The sequence below is a fragment of the Tauraco erythrolophus genome, chromosome 5 (genome assembly GCF_009769465.1).
Source record: "Tauraco erythrolophus isolate bTauEry1 chromosome 5, bTauEry1.pri, whole genome shotgun sequence".
Classification (NCBI taxonomy): domain Eukaryota; kingdom Metazoa; phylum Chordata; class Aves; order Musophagiformes; family Musophagidae; genus Tauraco; species Tauraco erythrolophus.
The window spans coordinates 58,100,022-58,118,647 of record NC_141469.1 but is presented as its reverse complement, the minus strand read 5'-3'; the positions used below and the strand labels follow the sequence as shown (position 1 = coordinate 58,118,647).

General features: G+C 40.1%; 1 protein-coding gene across 2 annotated transcripts in view; it reads left to right on the top strand.

Moving 5' to 3' along the window:
• The window catches only part of STOX2 (storkhead box 2), a 145,425-nt gene that overhangs the window by 115,621 nt on the left and 11,178 nt on the right, over positions 1-18,626 (top strand). For both annotated transcript variants that reach the window (XM_086612255.1, XM_086612256.1), the window contains exon 2: positions 14,592-14,744. In XM_086612255.1, coding sequence (XP_086468381.1) covers positions 14,592-14,744 — 153 coding nt within the window. The remainder of the gene's footprint in view (positions 1-14,591; positions 14,745-18,626) is intronic.

The following is an 18,626-nucleotide window of genomic DNA, read 5'->3' as shown; positions in this document are numbered from 1 at the left end:
GCACCAAGTGGATGCAGAGCACATGCAGATTGGCCTTTATGAAAAAAAACCCACTGTTCTTTTGTTCACGTCTTTCTTTGCTGATACACACAGCCATTCCCACTTTTCTTATTCCAGCAGTCTCATAGACCCTTATATTTTCCCAGCCTTCCTACAGCTGAAGATACTAAATTTATTTCTTACCATTTGGTTATTATTCCTGCTTCCGTTTAGCCCTGCTAAGCATTTGGATTCTTTTAACAAGTCTTCTTTCATCATTAACATCACATATGCTGCATTGCCTTCTTTAGGAATCAAACAAAAATCATCTTTCCTCCCATTTCCTTTTAACCTTTCCTGTGTTTTTTCTTACATTGTTTCTTGTTTTTCTCTTCAATCTTCTGCTGCTGCTAATTCGATCTTAATAGCATAGGTTTTTCTTTAAGTAGCCTCTACGTCAGCTCTTTAAGACTAAGACTTGTAGCTACCAAACAGGCAGGAGGAACAGCAGAGGTTCAAAAAATACTTTTAGGGTTACTTACATCCCCTGTAGGCATTTCCAAGGGCTGGTCAGTGCAGCAGTTCCAGCCTCCCAAAGAGAGTGGCCAGGCAGGGAGAAGGGCATGCACCATCCCCTTCACCATGTGCAATGCAAGTGTTTGCTGATGATCAGAAATGCTTTTGAAGCGGAGAGCCTTGTCAAGTTCTGGCCCTGACAGAGACATGGTTTGCTCTTCTAAATAGGAGTCATGTGCCCTTGAGCCCATAAGGTCTGGATGAGTTAAAGTACTGCCTGTGGGGGGTAGCTCATTGAAAGAATATGGCAGTAACTGTAAGCCCTTTTTTCTATGGTCCAGAATAAGGAATGACAAGATAAGGAATAACTACTTTGTTGTTGTTGTTGTTGTTGTTTTAATGTGTGTTAAGAGAATATTATCTTGCTGTGGCATAAAATGTAGTCATTCAGAGCTTGGATTTATACATCCTGTATGCTTTGATCTCAAAATTTTGTTGTATGTGATTTTCTCTCTATGTCTAGTGGTTACTTGCCAAATTTGTTTAAGAAATTACCCCACATCTCTCCTTTTGCTAGCCTTTTGGTTTTGTTCCGTGTTAAGTTGAGATTGTCATCGGCTCCTGAGATCGTCTCAGGAATCTAGTCCTGATATCCTAGTTTAGGTCTCTCTATACTGAATAAGAGGGCAAAGACACAACTATTTTTATGTGCTCTTATCTTTCAGAAAACTGGGTCATAGCGACACTTGGGGAGCACAAGTACTGTTCCACACTCTAGTGCTTTATAAGCACTTGGTGAAAGTCCAAGAGAAAAGTCTTGTCCAGCTCAGTTTAGAATGGAGAGGAGAAGAAAGAAGAACGGCCAGTTCTGGTCCTCGGAAAGGGTTAACTGTGCTCTGTGCAGCAGGGATCAATACCAAATGTTCGGGTTTTAATAGCTATATTTGAAACCTGGAGTATGGCATGGATAATGAAGTGGTAACCCTGTCTGTCAGATCAGAGTTGTTGAGGTTCATTAAGACTGCTGAGGAGGACTTCAGAAGGCACTAGCGACAGCTGAGTGAAACAGCTGAGCAATTCTGCAAGATAGTAGTGTAAGGCAATGCACTGAACACTGAAGAAATCATGCTCCAATACCTTAGGTTTCATACTTTTTTAAGAGCATGGTCTGCACATTGCTGGAGTCAGTGGTAAATGTGTTAGGTGAGTGGGCGGGTGGTAATTAAAGTCTAAACATAAGACTGTGTAAACTGGGAGATATGTCAGAAGTCACGCAAGAGAGCTCTGTCTGTGAAATTGATAATTTCACCCTTGTGTTGGATACCGTGTTCAGTTTATGGCTCATGTACAGGGAGATTTTCAGATTCCTGAAATTTTACTTAAAAAAGAAAAGAGCAGGAGGTAGGGAGGTGTTACTGTTGTAATAGTAATAAAATGCCTGGTGTAGGTTTTGGTTTACTGCTTCCTGTAATAAAATGAGTGCGCAATAAAATTAAGAGGCAAAAGCCATGTGAAGTGGACAGGAGGAAACATTTAATCTAGTGAGTTGTTTAATTGCGGGAACCCTTGGTTCCAGGTACTGTCATTTATTTGGGGAGGTAGTATTTGATTGCTGCATTTGCTGATAGTCATACTAATTGAGAGAAAAAAAGAAAATCTGCCAATCCTTGAGGATCTCAAAAGAATGATTTCTGTCTGGAACAAGGGTATTTCCCTTTAAGATGCAGTATACACCAGTGGCAATGTCTGCAGTTGGTTTTCTAATGCTCACTCTAAGATGCTTGACCAGCATGAGAGAGGCAGCAGACTTGGTGAGTTGCTGAACCTTTGTGCCATGATGTTTCCTGGATTCCCATCCTCACAGCTGATCCCCACACAGAGGAGACCAAAGGACAGAATTTGAAAGTATTCTGAGCCATTGTGGGAAACAGGGGCCATGGCATCTGCCTCATTCAGGTAGAGCATAGAGACAGAGTATCCTAGTATTTCTACTTCATGTATTAGGGTGTAAGATATTTCGATTTCATAAGCATTAAAGTACATCTTCTTAAATGTACTCCAGCCATAGTGAAAACTCTGCTTTCTGCCACAGGGAAGACAAAATGACCCAGTAAACTCTCAACTGCTAAGTCTTTGGAGTGTCTAACCTTTTATTTTTAAAACCACTTTGACACTATTCGAATTGATTCCATGCTTGGCCTTTTCATCAGTTCTCTCCTCGCCAGGAAAAACTGGGCTGTTAAAGGCTGCTGCAGTACCATGGGACTTGTGTTCAGTGTTGCAGGTTCTTATTTTAACCTGAAGTTATCTGCCAGTCATCACTATTTGTTTGAAAAGCTATAACCACCGCAGTATCATCTTTTGGATGAAAATCCTTCCGTTGTTACAGCAGTCAATGTAAATGAGAGAGGGCACAGTATGTCGTTGGGTTGTATTGCTAATCATCCTTTCACCTTTCAAGAATTTTAGCTGCTGACTAGACTATTGCTGAATACTTGCTGCAGCATCCCTGGCTGCACTGAAAATGTGTTCTGGCTGAACCGAAGAGGATAGTGAAAAACATGTGGCTGAGACAGGAATACAAAAGGAATATTTTTCTCTGCCTTTATAAAATTTCCACCCTAAAAGAAAATATCTAGATTTATCCTTGTTTGGGTTCTTTTTTTTGTTTGTTTCTCATGTGCTCACTCTCTCTTGCCAAATCTCCTCTAGTGTCAGATTTTTTTAATGCTTCTATCTTTCCTTGCATTTATTGTTTGATGCCAGAAAACAGGCAGGCTTTGTTTTTGAGGAAGTGGGGTGGTGATGTGGTCAATGACAATATAGCTTTAACATGAATGGAATTAATTGAATAGTAACAGGTTTCTATGAAAAAAAAAAAAAAAAAAAGCCAAACCCTCCTCCCCTCCTGTTCCATGGTCCTAACTGCAAAATCTGTTAGAGAATTCTTCCATGTGGTTAGAATACTGCATACTTTCCAGTGAGCTATAATTTAAAGAAGCCTCTTTTAGTAGTCCAATTCTAAAAGGACAATTGTTCTACCTACTGGGCTTTTGGGGGAGAGAGTTTGTGGGTTGCTTTGTTTTTCCTATTGAGACCTGATGAGTTTGTTCAGATGCTGTTTACTGGATTGTATTAGCAAGTGTGGCAAGGGGTTATGGTTCTGTCCTGCATTAGGTAACATTTAAAGTATTGTTTGGTTTTAATTTTATTTTTCATGACTCTTTTTAGCATATGATAAAGTGGAGATGCTTAAAAAATGGATAAGAAATAAGAAAAATCAGATGGTCAAAGATCCCTAATCATAAGCAGTGCGAGCTGTTGAAGCATAATGGGCAAAATCATGGTCTTGGGAGTCAAACACAGGAATATTTGCTTCAAACTCATTAGTTGCAGGCAGCATAAAAAAAATATTTGGAACTGGTTGTTCAGTTGTGGGGCAAGAGTGAGCCACCAATGTAGTACACCCGTGAAAAAAGCAAATTTCGTTCTTCTTATATATAGGGCAGGGCATTTCCATTAAAAGCATGGAAATTTCAGTTTGCTTGTACCTGACGCAGGTGAGAGGTTAGCTGGAGCACTAGAATATGGTGCAGAATTTTGGTTGTTGCTTTTTAGAAAAAAGTTATGTAAGTTAGAGTAATTGTAGTAGAGTCCTCTAGAAAGATTAAAGGGACCCGAGGGGCAGACATACAAAAGAACACTAAAAGCATGTGCTTTTTTTCGAAGCCAGTGGAATGAGATCAGAAAGAGCAGAGGTAGGTTCTCTGCAAATACATTGGGGTATAAGCAGCAGGAGAGGGGAAAAAAAAGAATATTTAAGCTCCTAGACAACATTAGCACAAAAACAGATGGGCATTACTTGTTGGGATATTGCTGAATTTAATACCCTCATCGTGTTCTCTCTTGTGTTTTCTTAAGTGATTTCTTAAAGAACCAGGAGATTTGTTCAGGTAAGCCAAGTAGAACTTACTAGCATACTGCAAGTAAGTTGTTACTAGTGGAGCACTAATATGTCAAAAATTTTTGAAGAGATTTCCTAAAGAAATGCAAGTGCAAGTTCTGGTGTTCCTTAATCTGGTTTCTTCTGGTGCCACAGCGTTCATGCGTTGTGTTCTCAGTCTGGTGTTTGGGTCCTTCCTGCTTTGTGAAGTTGGTTCTTGTAGAAGTAATGGTAGATAATAATGGTAGGTGACCATAGTCTCTGTAGCAACAGACTCCGAATGCAGAGTGTTGATGGCTGATTTTAGCCTCTGAAATTTGGTGTCCACTGAAACTGCTACAGGCTAGTCTGAATTTTCTCACGCTCTCAATAACCTTCTTGACATCTTTTGGCAGTGTTCTGTTTTAACCTTTTTTGTTCTCTGCCTCCCTATTCGAGAACATTCATTTTCTCCTCTTGAGTTTCCCTCTGATGATGGTGAAGGGGCCGTGGCAAAGGAAGGGAAACCCAGGCCCTGGCTCGGGAGGGCTCAAGGATGTATGCAAGCTAATGTGGAGTTTGACAAAGGAGTCTGTGTTCAACTCCAACACAGTGCGTGTGCAAAGGAAGAAAATGGGATCTTTACATCATCTGCTTTCTCGGTGTATGATGGAGATCTGTCTCAGGCTACACTGTATCTGTACTGATCTATTTGGTTGCGCATGCATGCACGGAGTTGTACAGAGAGAAGTACATGGTCTATTTGTGCCATGCACTGTCAATAAGGCAGCTTTTGTTTCAGTACCAACTTCTGTCATACTGGGGAGGAGATGTGGGAGGGAGGAACAGAGTAGCTCCCTTGATTGGCAAGTGCGTGTGGTATTTGGGCTGGACCTTCCTCCTGTGAGGTCATGCTGCAGTAACATCACTGATATGGCACCACTGGTTTCTCCATCAAATTCAGCTCTCCTAAACGTTCTCATTTACATTTTCCCTGCTGCTGGTCTCTCCTTTCACTTTTGCTCTCTGCCATGCTTGAGGTATCAGGCAGTTCTTGCTGTTCTTAATACTGATTAAAGGGTTGTGTAACGGTGAGCTGATGAATGCGAGTAAAAGCATGCCTAGATGCATGTGCACGTGAGATGTATGTGCTCCCGAGGTACATAAGCACGCTCAGTGCTTTCTAGGCATCACATGTGCAAGAGGAATTGTCTCACTCAAAAGAGCTTGCAGTTGTATTAGTCTGTTCAAGTAGTCAGGCTAGTCCTGAGTATGCAATTCGGGTTCAGTTGCTGGAGAAGTTTGTTAGAGAGAAAGGATATTCAGGTTGTGGTACTACCTTTGTCTCTCTTCGCCAGTATTTTAACTTTGGTGGTAGTAGCGTGACTACCGCTGCAAGAACTTGTCCGTGGGTACGAGAGCAGTACTAGTACTGCACACACAAGCCCAGCTATTTAGCTTTGCATGAATGCTGTCTGGTGCAAAGGAAAAGCAGATTGGAGCTCTTGTTTTTTCTTTCAGTATGTGCCTGTTGTCATTCACTTTCAAGCCCACAGAAATTTTTCTTCTTGGACTGTGTTTCATTGCTGTAAAGTGGGTGTGGGCTTAGCAGACAAACAACCGGAGTTTCCGCAGGATGATCCTGGGGGACCCAAACATTGCAGATGCCAACTTGGATTCATTAGAGGCTTTGCGGCTGATCCTGCAGCCCCAAGGAGGGCAAAACTCCTGTAAAGTTGAAGGAAGGTTTCCTGGAATAAGGCCTTTCAGGGAGTACAGGAATTGATGACTGTGTGTATAGCAAAAGCCCAGCTTTTAATGTTCTTGGCTATTGTGTAGCTACAGGTGTAGAGAAACACCGCCTTTCCCTTAGACTTGTAAATTAGCCTGTTCATAATATGGCTTTGCTGCATAACAGTCGCCATAGACCTACAAACAAAAGTGAAACAAAACCCAGCTATTTACTTGTCCTCTTGAAACACTTCCATAGACCTATTTTAGGCTGGGTTTGACTCTCTCACTGCCAGGGTAGTTGTGAGGCTGGGGCTTGCAGCATAGGGAGGTGGTAATCTTTGTATTTAGTTCAGTCCTAAACTTTTTGTGTGATCTTTTAGGGGAGAACCTAAGAGAACTGCCTGTTCCAGCACAGCACAGGTGAATCCTGAAGTGCTGTCTTTCTGGATTTTGTGGATTAATTGCCAGCTATGCTTCAAACTATTTCAGAGTGCTTAGGATACAGGAATCTTGAAAGAAGTGTCCCGTGGCAGCACTCCTTTTTTTGTTTGCCCCCTCTGTTTCTGCATATCAGTATTCTAATTTTGATGACTAGATCACAAATAGAAATTGATTTTTTGCAGTAAAGGCAATTTTAAATGTTTCCTTAAAAGAAAATCCTCAAACAACTAAGAGCGTTGCTCCGAAACAGCAGCATCTCTGTCATCGCACACTATTCCTACCTCTTCTTCTCTGTTTTCCTGATGCTTTACGCTAGCATATCCTCACCAAGTAAAGGAAAACCTAGCACTGGGAGTGAGATCCTGACACAGTGACCTCATTCTGAGCATTACCTTCTTTGTCAGTAGCAGCAGAAGATGAAGCAGCTCCACTGGCTCTCAGCACTTGGAACAGTTTGACATTTTCTGTCTGGCATGGTTTCAGGGCTCACTTTGTTGTGAGCCCAAATGGTGAATGGAATGATGAAAAATGAACTTGCAAGAACTTGCCCACTGCTTCTAATTTTTTGATAAACAGTTGCAGCAGCACAACTTTGATCCAGTGTACAGCAGAGCTGTTTGTTACGTGCAGGTCTGCGGCATTTTTCAGGACTGACAAAGGAGAGTAAATCTTTCTTTTTAATCAATAGAGTAAAAACTGGTAAGTGTCACACTAAATAGTGAATAAATTAAGAAAATATTGCTGTCTGTATGTGTGCATGTATGTGTGTTTGTGGTTTTGTGTGCTGGGGGGTTATGTATTACATCAGGAAGATATGTTAGGGGTAAATTTTTTGTATTGACTAGAGGGTTAAAGCTTTAACTTGTCTTTGCTAATGCATGTAAATAGCTTTCTTGTCCATTTAATGAGGAGGCTGGCTTGTTATCCTGTACAATGCAGCTGGGCACCATTCCAGAAGCAGAGGCACTTCTTTCAAAGACAAAAGAAGCCAGCGCGCAGACGTAGGGAGAAACCTGGAACGTTTCAGCGTTGATTTTTTCACAGCGATGACTCATTTCAGTTCACAAAGGATTCTGGGCAGGGTAGTGAGAAGTCAGGTTGGCTGATCCATTCCTATGACTTCACTTTGCAGAGAGCCAGGGAGAAGAGGAGTGACACTGCAGAATCCTGAGGCACTGCAGTGGAGAGGTGCTTTGCAAAGACTGTGAGTGCTTCGGAACAGGGGGTGGTGTCAGAACGTGATTCCAGCCGTTCGGTGGAAATAGGGCAAAAGGAGAGAGATGTTTTCAAAACACCGTGTGGGAGTTATATTTGTAGTCCCCTTTAGATTCTCTGCCTCCACCTCCCGTGTCGTTTCTTAACCATTTATTTCTTGTACTTATGTGAGAATTGTGTGAAATAGCATTCCTTTCAGTGGACCTGCATAGATACTGCTTTTTTTTTTTTCTCTGGAAGCCCCTATTTCCTGCTTTAAGAGGTGGGTGTTCAGCATATTACTGCCTAAAACCATGCTTTGTTTTTCTTTTTTCAGGTCCTGTGGCACTGACCTATGTTGCAGCCAGCCAGCTTCCACAGTGATATAAAGCCCCAGTATGCACATTGTTGTTACATCACAGCTACTCTGGATACTGTACTGGAGCATGGAACCAGACCATAGGGGTTCAGGTAAGTCCCCCTTTTTTAACATATTGTGTGCCAGGAATATAGACGTGGACATTTGTTAAAAGATGCATTTGAAAAATGTTGTTTGAGGAAACACGTTCTAAAGCACACAATATATTAAAAAAACGGTCCCACCCTCCTCCTTCCCAGGGTAACGCCATCAGTATCTCCTCGACTGAATCCTCTGGGAAAGTTCCGTGCTCCAGCAGAAACTTTTTATGATCACAGTTGTAACATGCTGGGATATCACTTTGGATCAGGAGGCAGCTGGCCACAGGACATGAACAAAGAAAAGGAAATTTAAATCACAGGAATACACAGGATGAATGCATGTAAGACAGGTTTGCTGGCTGTGGATAATTTAGCACCTGTTTCTGCAAGTTCGTGGCACTTGGTGAACCTGGAGATTGTGCTTGTAACTGGGTCTGAACAATTAAAAGATCAGTTTACATGGTTGAAGTTAATAACTGGCAAGGGACTAGAACTTTGTTCAGAGGCAAATGTTTGTCATATGGTTGGTCATTATTAAGATTGCTATGTTCTCTTCAGGCTGGTTAGTATTGGAGTGGTCACGTTGCCAGGTCACATTCTTGACGTGTTCGTGACCTGTGTCTGCAAGGGAAGGTATGTTTTGGCGTGCGTGCATTTCAGAGGTGCAGAAGGAGCTTGCTGGTTAGTGCACGTGTGTCGAGCTTTTGTTTAAGCTGCTCTTAGACAAGAATAAATGGACGAATGTTTAATGTGTCTAGTAAGCACAACCTGCAGCTTTGTTCATAAAATACTCCAGGAAATGTGGTTTAAAAGGAGAATTTAACTATGGCTGAGAACGGCGCAAGCAACACACCTTCTAATTTTTCTTATTTCAGATTTTGCCAGTAAAATGTGTTCTGTTGTATGTTAGTGTGCTAGTGCAGATCCAACGTATTTCAGAGTAGTCTGGGTAATACCACAGAAATCTACATGTTCTTCCTGTTCCCTCCTGTTGTTTAATCAGATGGAAACATTGTCTGGCTTAAAATGGCAATTATATATCATGTTGTGAATTCACATAAGAAAGGTTTTGTTTGCTACATCTCTTCTATAATTAGAGTGATTCAGTCACTTTGGGGTTTGGGGGAAAAAGGGATAATGTGCAACCCAGGCCAGACTTGTAACTTTTTCAGCATCTGTTCTTCAAGTAAATCTGAAAATGTGTTTTTTCTAGAAGAGACTTTTCACTTACAGTATTCTTGGGAAAAAAAATGATAATATTCTAGGCTGAAGAGCCCTCTTTTTGCCCATTGCCATTAGTTTTGATTTTGTTAGCTACCTTTTGTTTGAAAAGGACCTTTCTGTAGTTCTTCCCAGAGTGAAATGATAAGTGAGTGTTGACCAGAACAGGCTGTTGGCAAGAAATTTTTTGTAGGGGATTTCTGTTGCAACCACCACTACAGTCATGAGGTGCCATGAAGTTACTGTACTCTGGTTTGATGTTTTCTGACTAATAACGTAGTTCTGTAAGTGACAAAAACAGGGAAGTCAGATTTTCCCTTGACAAGTGTTCTTGACTGAATTCTCTCCTGCCTGGTGGGGAGTGGCTATGCCTGAAGCTTTGTGCAGATGGAGCATGCATAGCAAACAATTGTTGTAGAATCTCTGTTGTCTAGTGAGGCTCAACCTCTCTGGCACATGCAGGCACACAGACTGTGATTGTGCAAGCCTCGTTTCCTGTGGAAACCAGGCTAAAAATCGTGTTTAAAGTTTGTCTTGATCCATAGGAAACAAAAGGTTAAAAAGATGTTGAGAGGCTGGATGGAGAAGAGAAACTGGTCTTTGGCTTCCTGTATTTCCTAGGATGCAGAGTGCAATCAGGGAGTCTCTTCCGCTTTTCAGGGAAATAACGTGTATAAATTCTAGTAAAGTGTGGCTTTGCACTGTGATTTCCTATATTTTCCTTCACAATGGCTGTATTGACTTGGCTCCATTTGTAAGTCAAGAGGTGATTTTTCAAACCATCTTCATGCAAACTTCATGAAACAGGGAGTTTGACTTCCAGGTCACTTCTTCTCAGCAGCAGATCACTAATAAAAATTCTGTCGTCAGTATGTACTTGATAGTTTAATTGCTGATACATGGTGTAGAATATTGTCTACCTCTTTTTGTCCCAAGGTGATGGTACCCAGACTTTCAGAGAACAGAGACACTAGATACAGGGAAGATTCTGGCTGGTATGGGTTCAGGATGTGTGAATTTTCATTCCCAGCTCTGTTACAGACCATCACTTTCTCATCTGTACCTTAAGGATAGTTATGGTTACCCAGTTTTTTGAAATGTTTTGAAATCCACTGAAGAAATCTTCTATGTAAGAGCTAAGTGAGTTTTTTTATGTGCTGCATAATCTTTTGTTGTACATAACAATAATTATATTTTTTCCCCACAGAGTAGCTGTGCAAATCCTCAGAGCATAACCTAGGACAAATCCCATTCATTGTTTATGTGCTTAGACGTTTTTTAAAAATAAGTGCCACTTAAGAAGTCTAAAAGACCTTTTTAAAAAAAATTCTTTAGAGAAAAGTTTGGAAAGACACTGCAGAAACAGCTAAAACGATATTGTATTTAAACAAAACATGCAGTCAGCTGGTGAAAACTGTTTTCTGAGCTCCAGTTTTCATTTAATTGGGAACATAAACATATGAAAGTCAAGGATAGTAATTTGATTTCAAAAGAAAGCTGCTTGAGACAAGCATCAGTCAGAGTTAACAGGAGCCATATGCTAGATGTTTTATGTAAGTGATGTGGTCTTCCAAAAAAAAATAGGAAAAGCATATTTGATTTTTTTTTTCAAACAGATCTTTCCTAAAGAAGTTTTAGTAAACCTTCTGTTCAAGAGGCTAAACAGTATTTATGTGTGCAATTGATGCTAATATATTAGATTAAATTGTAGATGCAACTTATTTTCTGTTGTCGTGTGTCAAAGAAGTTTGTTCACTGAACTGTAACCACAGAGTGCTTGTAATTTCCCAGAGCCACAGGATAGTTAAGATAAAACTTGGCAAGTTAGAGCCTCCCTGAGTTGAGGGGGTTTTGGCTTTCTGTGACTAGGTCTAGTGAAAGCTTCACAGATGTGTGCTAGCCTTTTTAAATCAAGAGTAATCGTCTCCTGCAGACAGTTAGGGACAATAAGCTATGGAGGTAATTCTGGCACAACAGAGGTGAAACGAGAGTTTCCTTCACGTAATGAAAGGTTGAAAAGCACTCAGTGGGAAAGAACGAGGCTTAACTGGTGATCGTCCTTTACAAACCAGAAAGAAATGCTCTTGCATAGACCAATATTTGTTGGCTGTTTCTGTTGCATTTAAAGCCATTTAAATTATGATTTATAGACAATTATAGTCGTCTTTATAGTTAATTAAATGGTTGTTAAGCTCCCAAATATTTGCAAGCAGGATATATGTTACCCTGGCATACGAACTATAGCGTGCTTTGCTAGAAATGAATGAACATTGAGGAACTGATACTGAATGTTTTATATTGATGAATTATGTGAAGTATAGTTAATATTTTAGTGGAAACTGTTGGCTTGTTCCTGTTCAGAAGAGCCCCGCTGGCAGTGGTCAAACGTGCAGACTGAACGTTTTCTGCACGCTAACCTAGAAATGCAATTCCATGCTGGAGGCCTGCTCTGAAGGGAAAAATTGTGCAAAGTGTGAGGTTGCTAAAATTCACGTAAACTTTTTTATTCCTTAACTTGTACTTAGCCAGTTTTAAGTTAACAAGTCCCGACTGGGAGCGATCCCAGAGTTGGATCCCTGCAAGCTCTTGGCAGTCAGGGGAGCGGAGTAGGCTGCTCCCAGCAGTGAGCAGAGTAACTGGTTTGAGTTCTTGTCTGAGCATCCCTCTGGGGGGAGCAAACCTGCGTAAATCAGCAGCACTTGCTAGGCTTCACGTATAACCCTCCTCGAGTCCCTTTCCCGCTTCAGGAAGCTGATTATGGCATTAAGGCCCATTCCTTGCATCCTAAATATCATTCTCGTTAGCTGTGAGTGGATCGTTCTGGGCAGGAGAGAAGGAAAGAGGTCTTCCTCCTCCTCTCCCATCCTGGCGCCTGTGTAGGCAGCAGTGTGAGTGCGTGACTGGGAGTAGGCACAGGGATGCTCTTGCCACAGTGCTTTGGTTGAAGAAATTGCCAGATCGTTGATGATCCAGATAAAACAATTGAGGAAGTTACTGCCCTTCACCTGGATGCCCTTAAGGCTGCCCAGGGAGCCCATTCTCGTGCCCAGTGAACCTGATAACGTTAAACCTCAACTGAGGGCGATACATGCCAATCTGTTTGATGTTGCACTGAACTGAACTTAGTACTGCTCACAAGGACACCCATGACACGGTAATCTTGTGTGAAGGACAGTAATTTCTTAAATTGCTTCGCTAAATCTGCATAATTCTTATCATAGTTGTGATGCTTTTTAGAGGTGAAACTAATCGTTAAAGAAACTGGTCGCCTACAGGAAGTGCGTGGTGACTGTTGATCAAGGTTGGTAAACTTGTGTGTCTGGCTCATTACAAAGATTTGTCTGTAAAGAAGTTTAAACTGACAGCAGGTGTAATTGTTAGTAAACAGTAATATAACAACTGTGATGTTCTGTATCCTTTCTCAAATGATGAGGGGACAAATGGTGTTTGCACCCAAATAATCTGAAAGTGCGTCTCTCACATTTCCCTGTAAGATGCCTACAATCTTCTTGATTGCCATTGTTTGTAAAGCACATGTGGCAGGAACTTTTCAGATGTATATGAATAAAAAATGTCCAGAAAAGATTATGTTTTAAGGTCATCATTCTGTGGTCAGGTAAGAATGAGGAGGATCCTGGCATGCACTGTGTTGAAGCTGGAGGAGTGCTGCTGTGTTGGAATTGCAGCATTGATCTGGTCAGGCCTGGTTAAGCAGAAGCATCAGGAGGCAGCACAAGCACAAATGTGTATTTTAAGTCATCGTTGTGTCTTGGGTAATGTGCATCGCTATTGTACAACAGATTGTACAGCTGGTGTATTGAAAAATATTGCTCATAAGTCTCACTGAAGCAGTTATGCAATTTGCTACTCCCACCAATTCTTTGTCCAAAGTGCTGAGTATAATGCAAGATAAAATGCATTCTGATAGTCAGTTTTAGAAACTGCTGTTTCTATTTAGTAGACATAATAGGAATATAGAATTAATAGGGCAAGTATTACATCCTCTAAATTGTGGAGGAAAGTTTGAATTTGAATTAATCTCTAGTAATTTGATTCCTGATTTGATCATGAAGTATTGCTCCATGACAGCAGAAATAGGGTGATTTTCCTGAGATTTCAAAGACATTTAGGTAAAACTTAATTCCTGGCTATTGACTGACTTGCAGCCAGAAGAGGATTCATAGTCAAGCACCCCTTGTTCTGTCTGTTACTTTCTGTTACTCCTTTTCTACTGGCAGAGGAGATCTTCTAGCCTGATGCTTACCTCTCTTTGAGATCACTGGGGAACTGTTACCACTTCAAGAGGAGGTACAGAGGAGAATCTAAAAGTGTTTCTGTATTTATAAGAAGTAGGTTAAAATGCGCATGTATATGTGCATTTGTGTAGTCATGCTAGTATTATCAAGTTGTAATTTCTCCTATAATGTTGATTCTGAAGATCTTTCAGTGATTTTTAAAAGTAGAGGTTAACGAATTATTTTTAAAGACGACATGAGAAAAGTTACAACAAAGTTAATTGTCAGGCCATCCTGGAACTATTAAAACTTCCCTTCTAAAAAATACGTAGTCCATACATGTAGACCCAGGAGAGATTTATTCAGAGTATCAATCTTAAGGCCTCTGAAGAGCGCGCTGCGCTTTATCAGCTGAGTGAAAATGTTATTCGTTAACTTAGAAACATTTTTTTTCTCATCCTTCTTACTATTAAGAAAAAATACTCTATCAAGTGGAAACGGGGGGTGAACCATACTGCTAGCCTGTGAGAGGGGAGTGAAATCAGACAAATAAATGCAACTGTTTTGTTTGTGCAGTTACCTAGTAGGATATGCAAGCATGAGGTTTTGCAAACATAAGTGCTGATTTGTAGCCATTTTTCTGAATCTGTCTACTGCACCCTTTGAGACAGTATGTCTCCTTAGTGTCTATCTCCCATTTTCCAAACTTCACCATGTCTGAGTTTTGAAATAAGCCGTTGGATGGTTCTCTGTTTTAAGAGTTTTATCCTCAGCTCAGTACAAAGACTACAGAGCTGTGCTCATCTTCTCCAATTGTATCTCTACATCCTTGTTCTATGAGCAGAATTTTAAGCAAAATGCTTCATTGCACATCTGTTGTCTTTTTACAGGTGATGTATCACCCATCAGCATGTCTCCCATCAGTCAGTCACAGTTTATTCCACTTGGGGAAATCCTTTGCCTGGCCATCTCAGCAATGAACTCTGCCCGAAAACAAGTCACACAAGAAGCACTAATGGAGCACCTGACAACCTGCTTCCCAGGTAACTGGACATTAATAAATAATTGGTCAAATGGGCACATGTCTGTAAAAGGGCAGTTAAAGAATCCTCAATCCCTACCCAAAAGTTTCCTTATCTTTTTAACTTCCTCAAAAGAGGAAGTTTCAGTTTGGTAGTCTTGTTTTCCTTTGTTCTTCTGGATGGGAGTATTGATTAATCCTGAGATGCTACCCAAAAGTAAAAGGAGGCTTTTGGGATCTAATCTTATAACCCTTCCTTTTCTTTATTTTTAAATACGGAGAGAATCAAGTTCTCTTTGACAAGGCCATTTCTGTGAGATGCATTTTGCAGGGTTAATTCCTGACTTTATGTAAATATTAAAAAATTACCTGAGATACTAACCAGCAAACTATTGTTTTGTTTCTTTGTTCAAACCGACAGCAGAATAAGCTTCTTTGTGATTTTTCTCACAAAATAACCTTTATCATCATAGTCAAAAGAGTTTAGGACTTCTTTAGTGGTTACAGAGAACAAGGCATGTGTCATAGCCAGAGCAGACTTATTCCACCCTGTGGCTTTCAGGCTAGTTATAAGCTGGCTCATAAATGCTCTGTTGACATCATTCAACCAGTTCAAGTGTCATTGTCTAGTCTCCGTAGACATAACCTCATGGAGGCCTCCGTGTAGAGCATTCTCTCTTAAAGAGCAGGTTTCCACATGCTGCGTGCCTTCCTCCACCTAGGGCAGGCTCTTGGAACTGGTGTGGCCTGATGCAAGTAATAGAGTCTAATGACGATGATGTGCCTGCTTCAGGGAGTGGACACAGTTCTGGCTTTTGCTTCTGTACTGCCCTTGCTTGAAAAATCTTTAAATTTTTTTTTTTGACTTGACAACTGTCTCCATGACTGAAAGGTTTGTAGAGCCATGGATATACTTGCTGTGTTCATAAATGCTGGTGTTCAGAAGATATTTTTGTCAGCATTTGATAATATTTATCGAATGGTGAAATGAAAATGTCTTGGATTAAAGATAATGTAACATCAAAAAAAGGAAACCTGTATTAAGAATGTACCCATGAACGTACTGCTTCCCTACTGACAATCTGTATCTGAAGTTGGTGAATCATGCAAAATGCATCTTGTAGAGACATCAGAAAGTGTGGTGTAAAAGTGTTGGGCAGAGGTTTACTGCTCAAGAGAGCAAACTTTTTCACTTGTGCTTTGTATGATCCTGGGCGAGGTGTTCAACTATTCTGTGCCTCAGTTTACAATTCTCTAAACTAGTCGAGAAACTCCTCTGTTGTACCTCTTTTACAGATGTAAAACCCAGCTAATTAAAAATGCTTCAGTAAGAAAACTACTGATGCATCTGCCTCATCTAGGCAGCCTAACCATAGCCATATTTTGATGTTTTGATTTTTTTATTTGCATACCTTTCAGAGCAAGAGTTACATAAAACCTTGAAGGTTACATGGCTTTTGCTATAACTAGTACTAAGTTCTGAGACTTTAAAATATAATTCCGGATCGAGAGCTATGTTTGAAATAAACAATTCCGTCTGACATTTAATAATTGCACTTTGGAAAATATTACTGCAAGTATATTTTAAAAATACTGGCTTTCTGTCCCAATTTGTGGTTTTGTTTATCAGGGTTTTTTTTTTTCAATATACTTAGCAGATTTTGAAAATAGTAGTAAAAGTTGTAAGGGATAGAATGCGAAGAAGGCAAAGTTCACAATTATAATTCCAGTTTAATTAATTTTGATTATTTTTTCCCAAGTCATGTTTTCTGTATAGCTATGTTATATATACATATATATACATATATAACATACAACATATATGTTACATAGCTATAGCTATGTATAGCTATGTTTTCTGTATAGCTATAGAAGAGTTCCTTAGGTTGCAAGTGTTTTCCCAATGATTCTACTGATAGTTTTTATAAACGTTATTGCATGGTGGAAATGATAATTTATTGGTGGCATCCCCTGGGTTTCCTGGGAGCTTGATTATCAGTTGACTTGGTGTGTTGTGCTGTTTGTGCTAGACAGGACCATACATCAAAAATAATTCAACAGGCTGGATTATTTTGTGGACTTAGCTCAGAAGAAGCCTGAGACAGGTTAGCACACAGTCTCTTGCTGCCTCTTTTTTTTTTCACTAGCCATGAACATGTGCATTTTTCCAGTCTGAGATTAAAAAAAGGAGCCTTGTTTTTCCTAACTCACTTCCCAAAAAGTAAAGAAAATCATTTGGGGGGGGGGGAAATAATCCATCCTTTGTTGTCCATTTTTTTCCCTTCTCTAGAGAAACGCCTTTCCAAACTTCCCGATCAACCCTCATCTGTATGTAGGGCATGACATTGCATGATACGGAATATTCCTTTGACGAATTTGGCCCTTGATCCTAAATGTAAGTTCAAATCATAAATTAGAAGTTGTGGGTCCTTCGCCCCAGCCTTACGCTCCCAGCCTGATGTGCGCTGGCAAAAACATGGGAAGCCGAAAAGCCCTGGATGTCTCAGCACCGACTATAAACATCAGTGTGCTATCAGTATTCTTCTCATAACAAATCCCAGACTAAATCCAAAACACAGCACTACTCTAGCTACTAAAAAGAAGAGCTAACTCTGTCCCAGCAAGACACTTCCAGCCATGACATGTTTAACATAGCAAACATACACGTTCTCTCAGCGTATGAAGATTATCCAAAAGTCTTATTATATTCCCATAAACAGAACTTCTTGCACTGAGTGATATTTTTCACTTGTCTGCCCAAACTCATAAATCAGCTGTGACTTTTTGAGCCCTTCTGTTCACTGTGGCTATTTTCAAATATCTGATGTCCCCCCATATTCGGATAGTTTATTTTTCCTGATTAGGTGCTGATGCTCTGAGAGAGAGGAGAGCATTACCAGTGTAAGTGTATCTGTCATTGTCACATAAACTCTCTCTATCTCACCCTGTAGCAGCACTTGTCTGCCTGTGTTGTTTGTGTTTTAATGAACAGATGCTTCACTGCATTTCATGGCATGTATGAATTTCCTAAGACCCCAGATGCTATTCTCAAACTGCCTAAGAATAATAAACCTCTTTCCTCAGTGCAGGATCTTACACTTGCAGTCTGGCCCTCTAGTTTGCTGAGCCATTGTGCAGGCATAAATCTGGGCCATGGCTCTATCTGAAATAAGGTATGCTAATTATTTATAACATCACATAGCAACCACTCCACATCCTTTACTAGTATTTCATGAGCCAATCAGAGTATTTCTTTTATCCCTTGTTAAGCCTTAGCATCAGCTCAGGAGAAAATCATTTTAGCAGATTTAACACCATTTAAATACTACTTCAGATGTATTTTTCATGAATTTATTTTATTGAAAAAGTTTGTAATGATAATGCACATCTTATTTGTGGCTTTTGTTATTTGTGAGGTTTTTAAAAAAGCAAGAGGGCTCCTGCTGCACGTGTTTCTATTATTCTAACTTAGAATTAAACAATGAGATGTTTGTACAGCCCTACTTTATAATTTATTGACCATGGTTTAAATCCCATACATTAAATATAAATCTTTGAAATCCAGTATAAGGAGCTAAGAATGTAACCTCTGTTCCTGTGTTTGGCAGCCAGACCCTTTTATCTGTGTGAACCTGGCTAAAGAAAACATCAAGCCTTAGTCTATGCTGCTTTTAGTAAGGATTTTTTTTTTCATTTTTGTCCACATACTTATGAAAATGATTTTAAGGTGTTCAGTATTTCAGTGTAGAAAAATACGTGTGTGTATGTGTGTATTGGACTAGGTTGCTTTCCAAGCAAATGGTTTTCTGAAAGCTGGCAAATTCCTCTGATGTTCTCCTTCATAACTCTCACTCTTTAGATACGTGAAATGTATATGTAGCACTTTATTGTAAGTGTCTTGCAT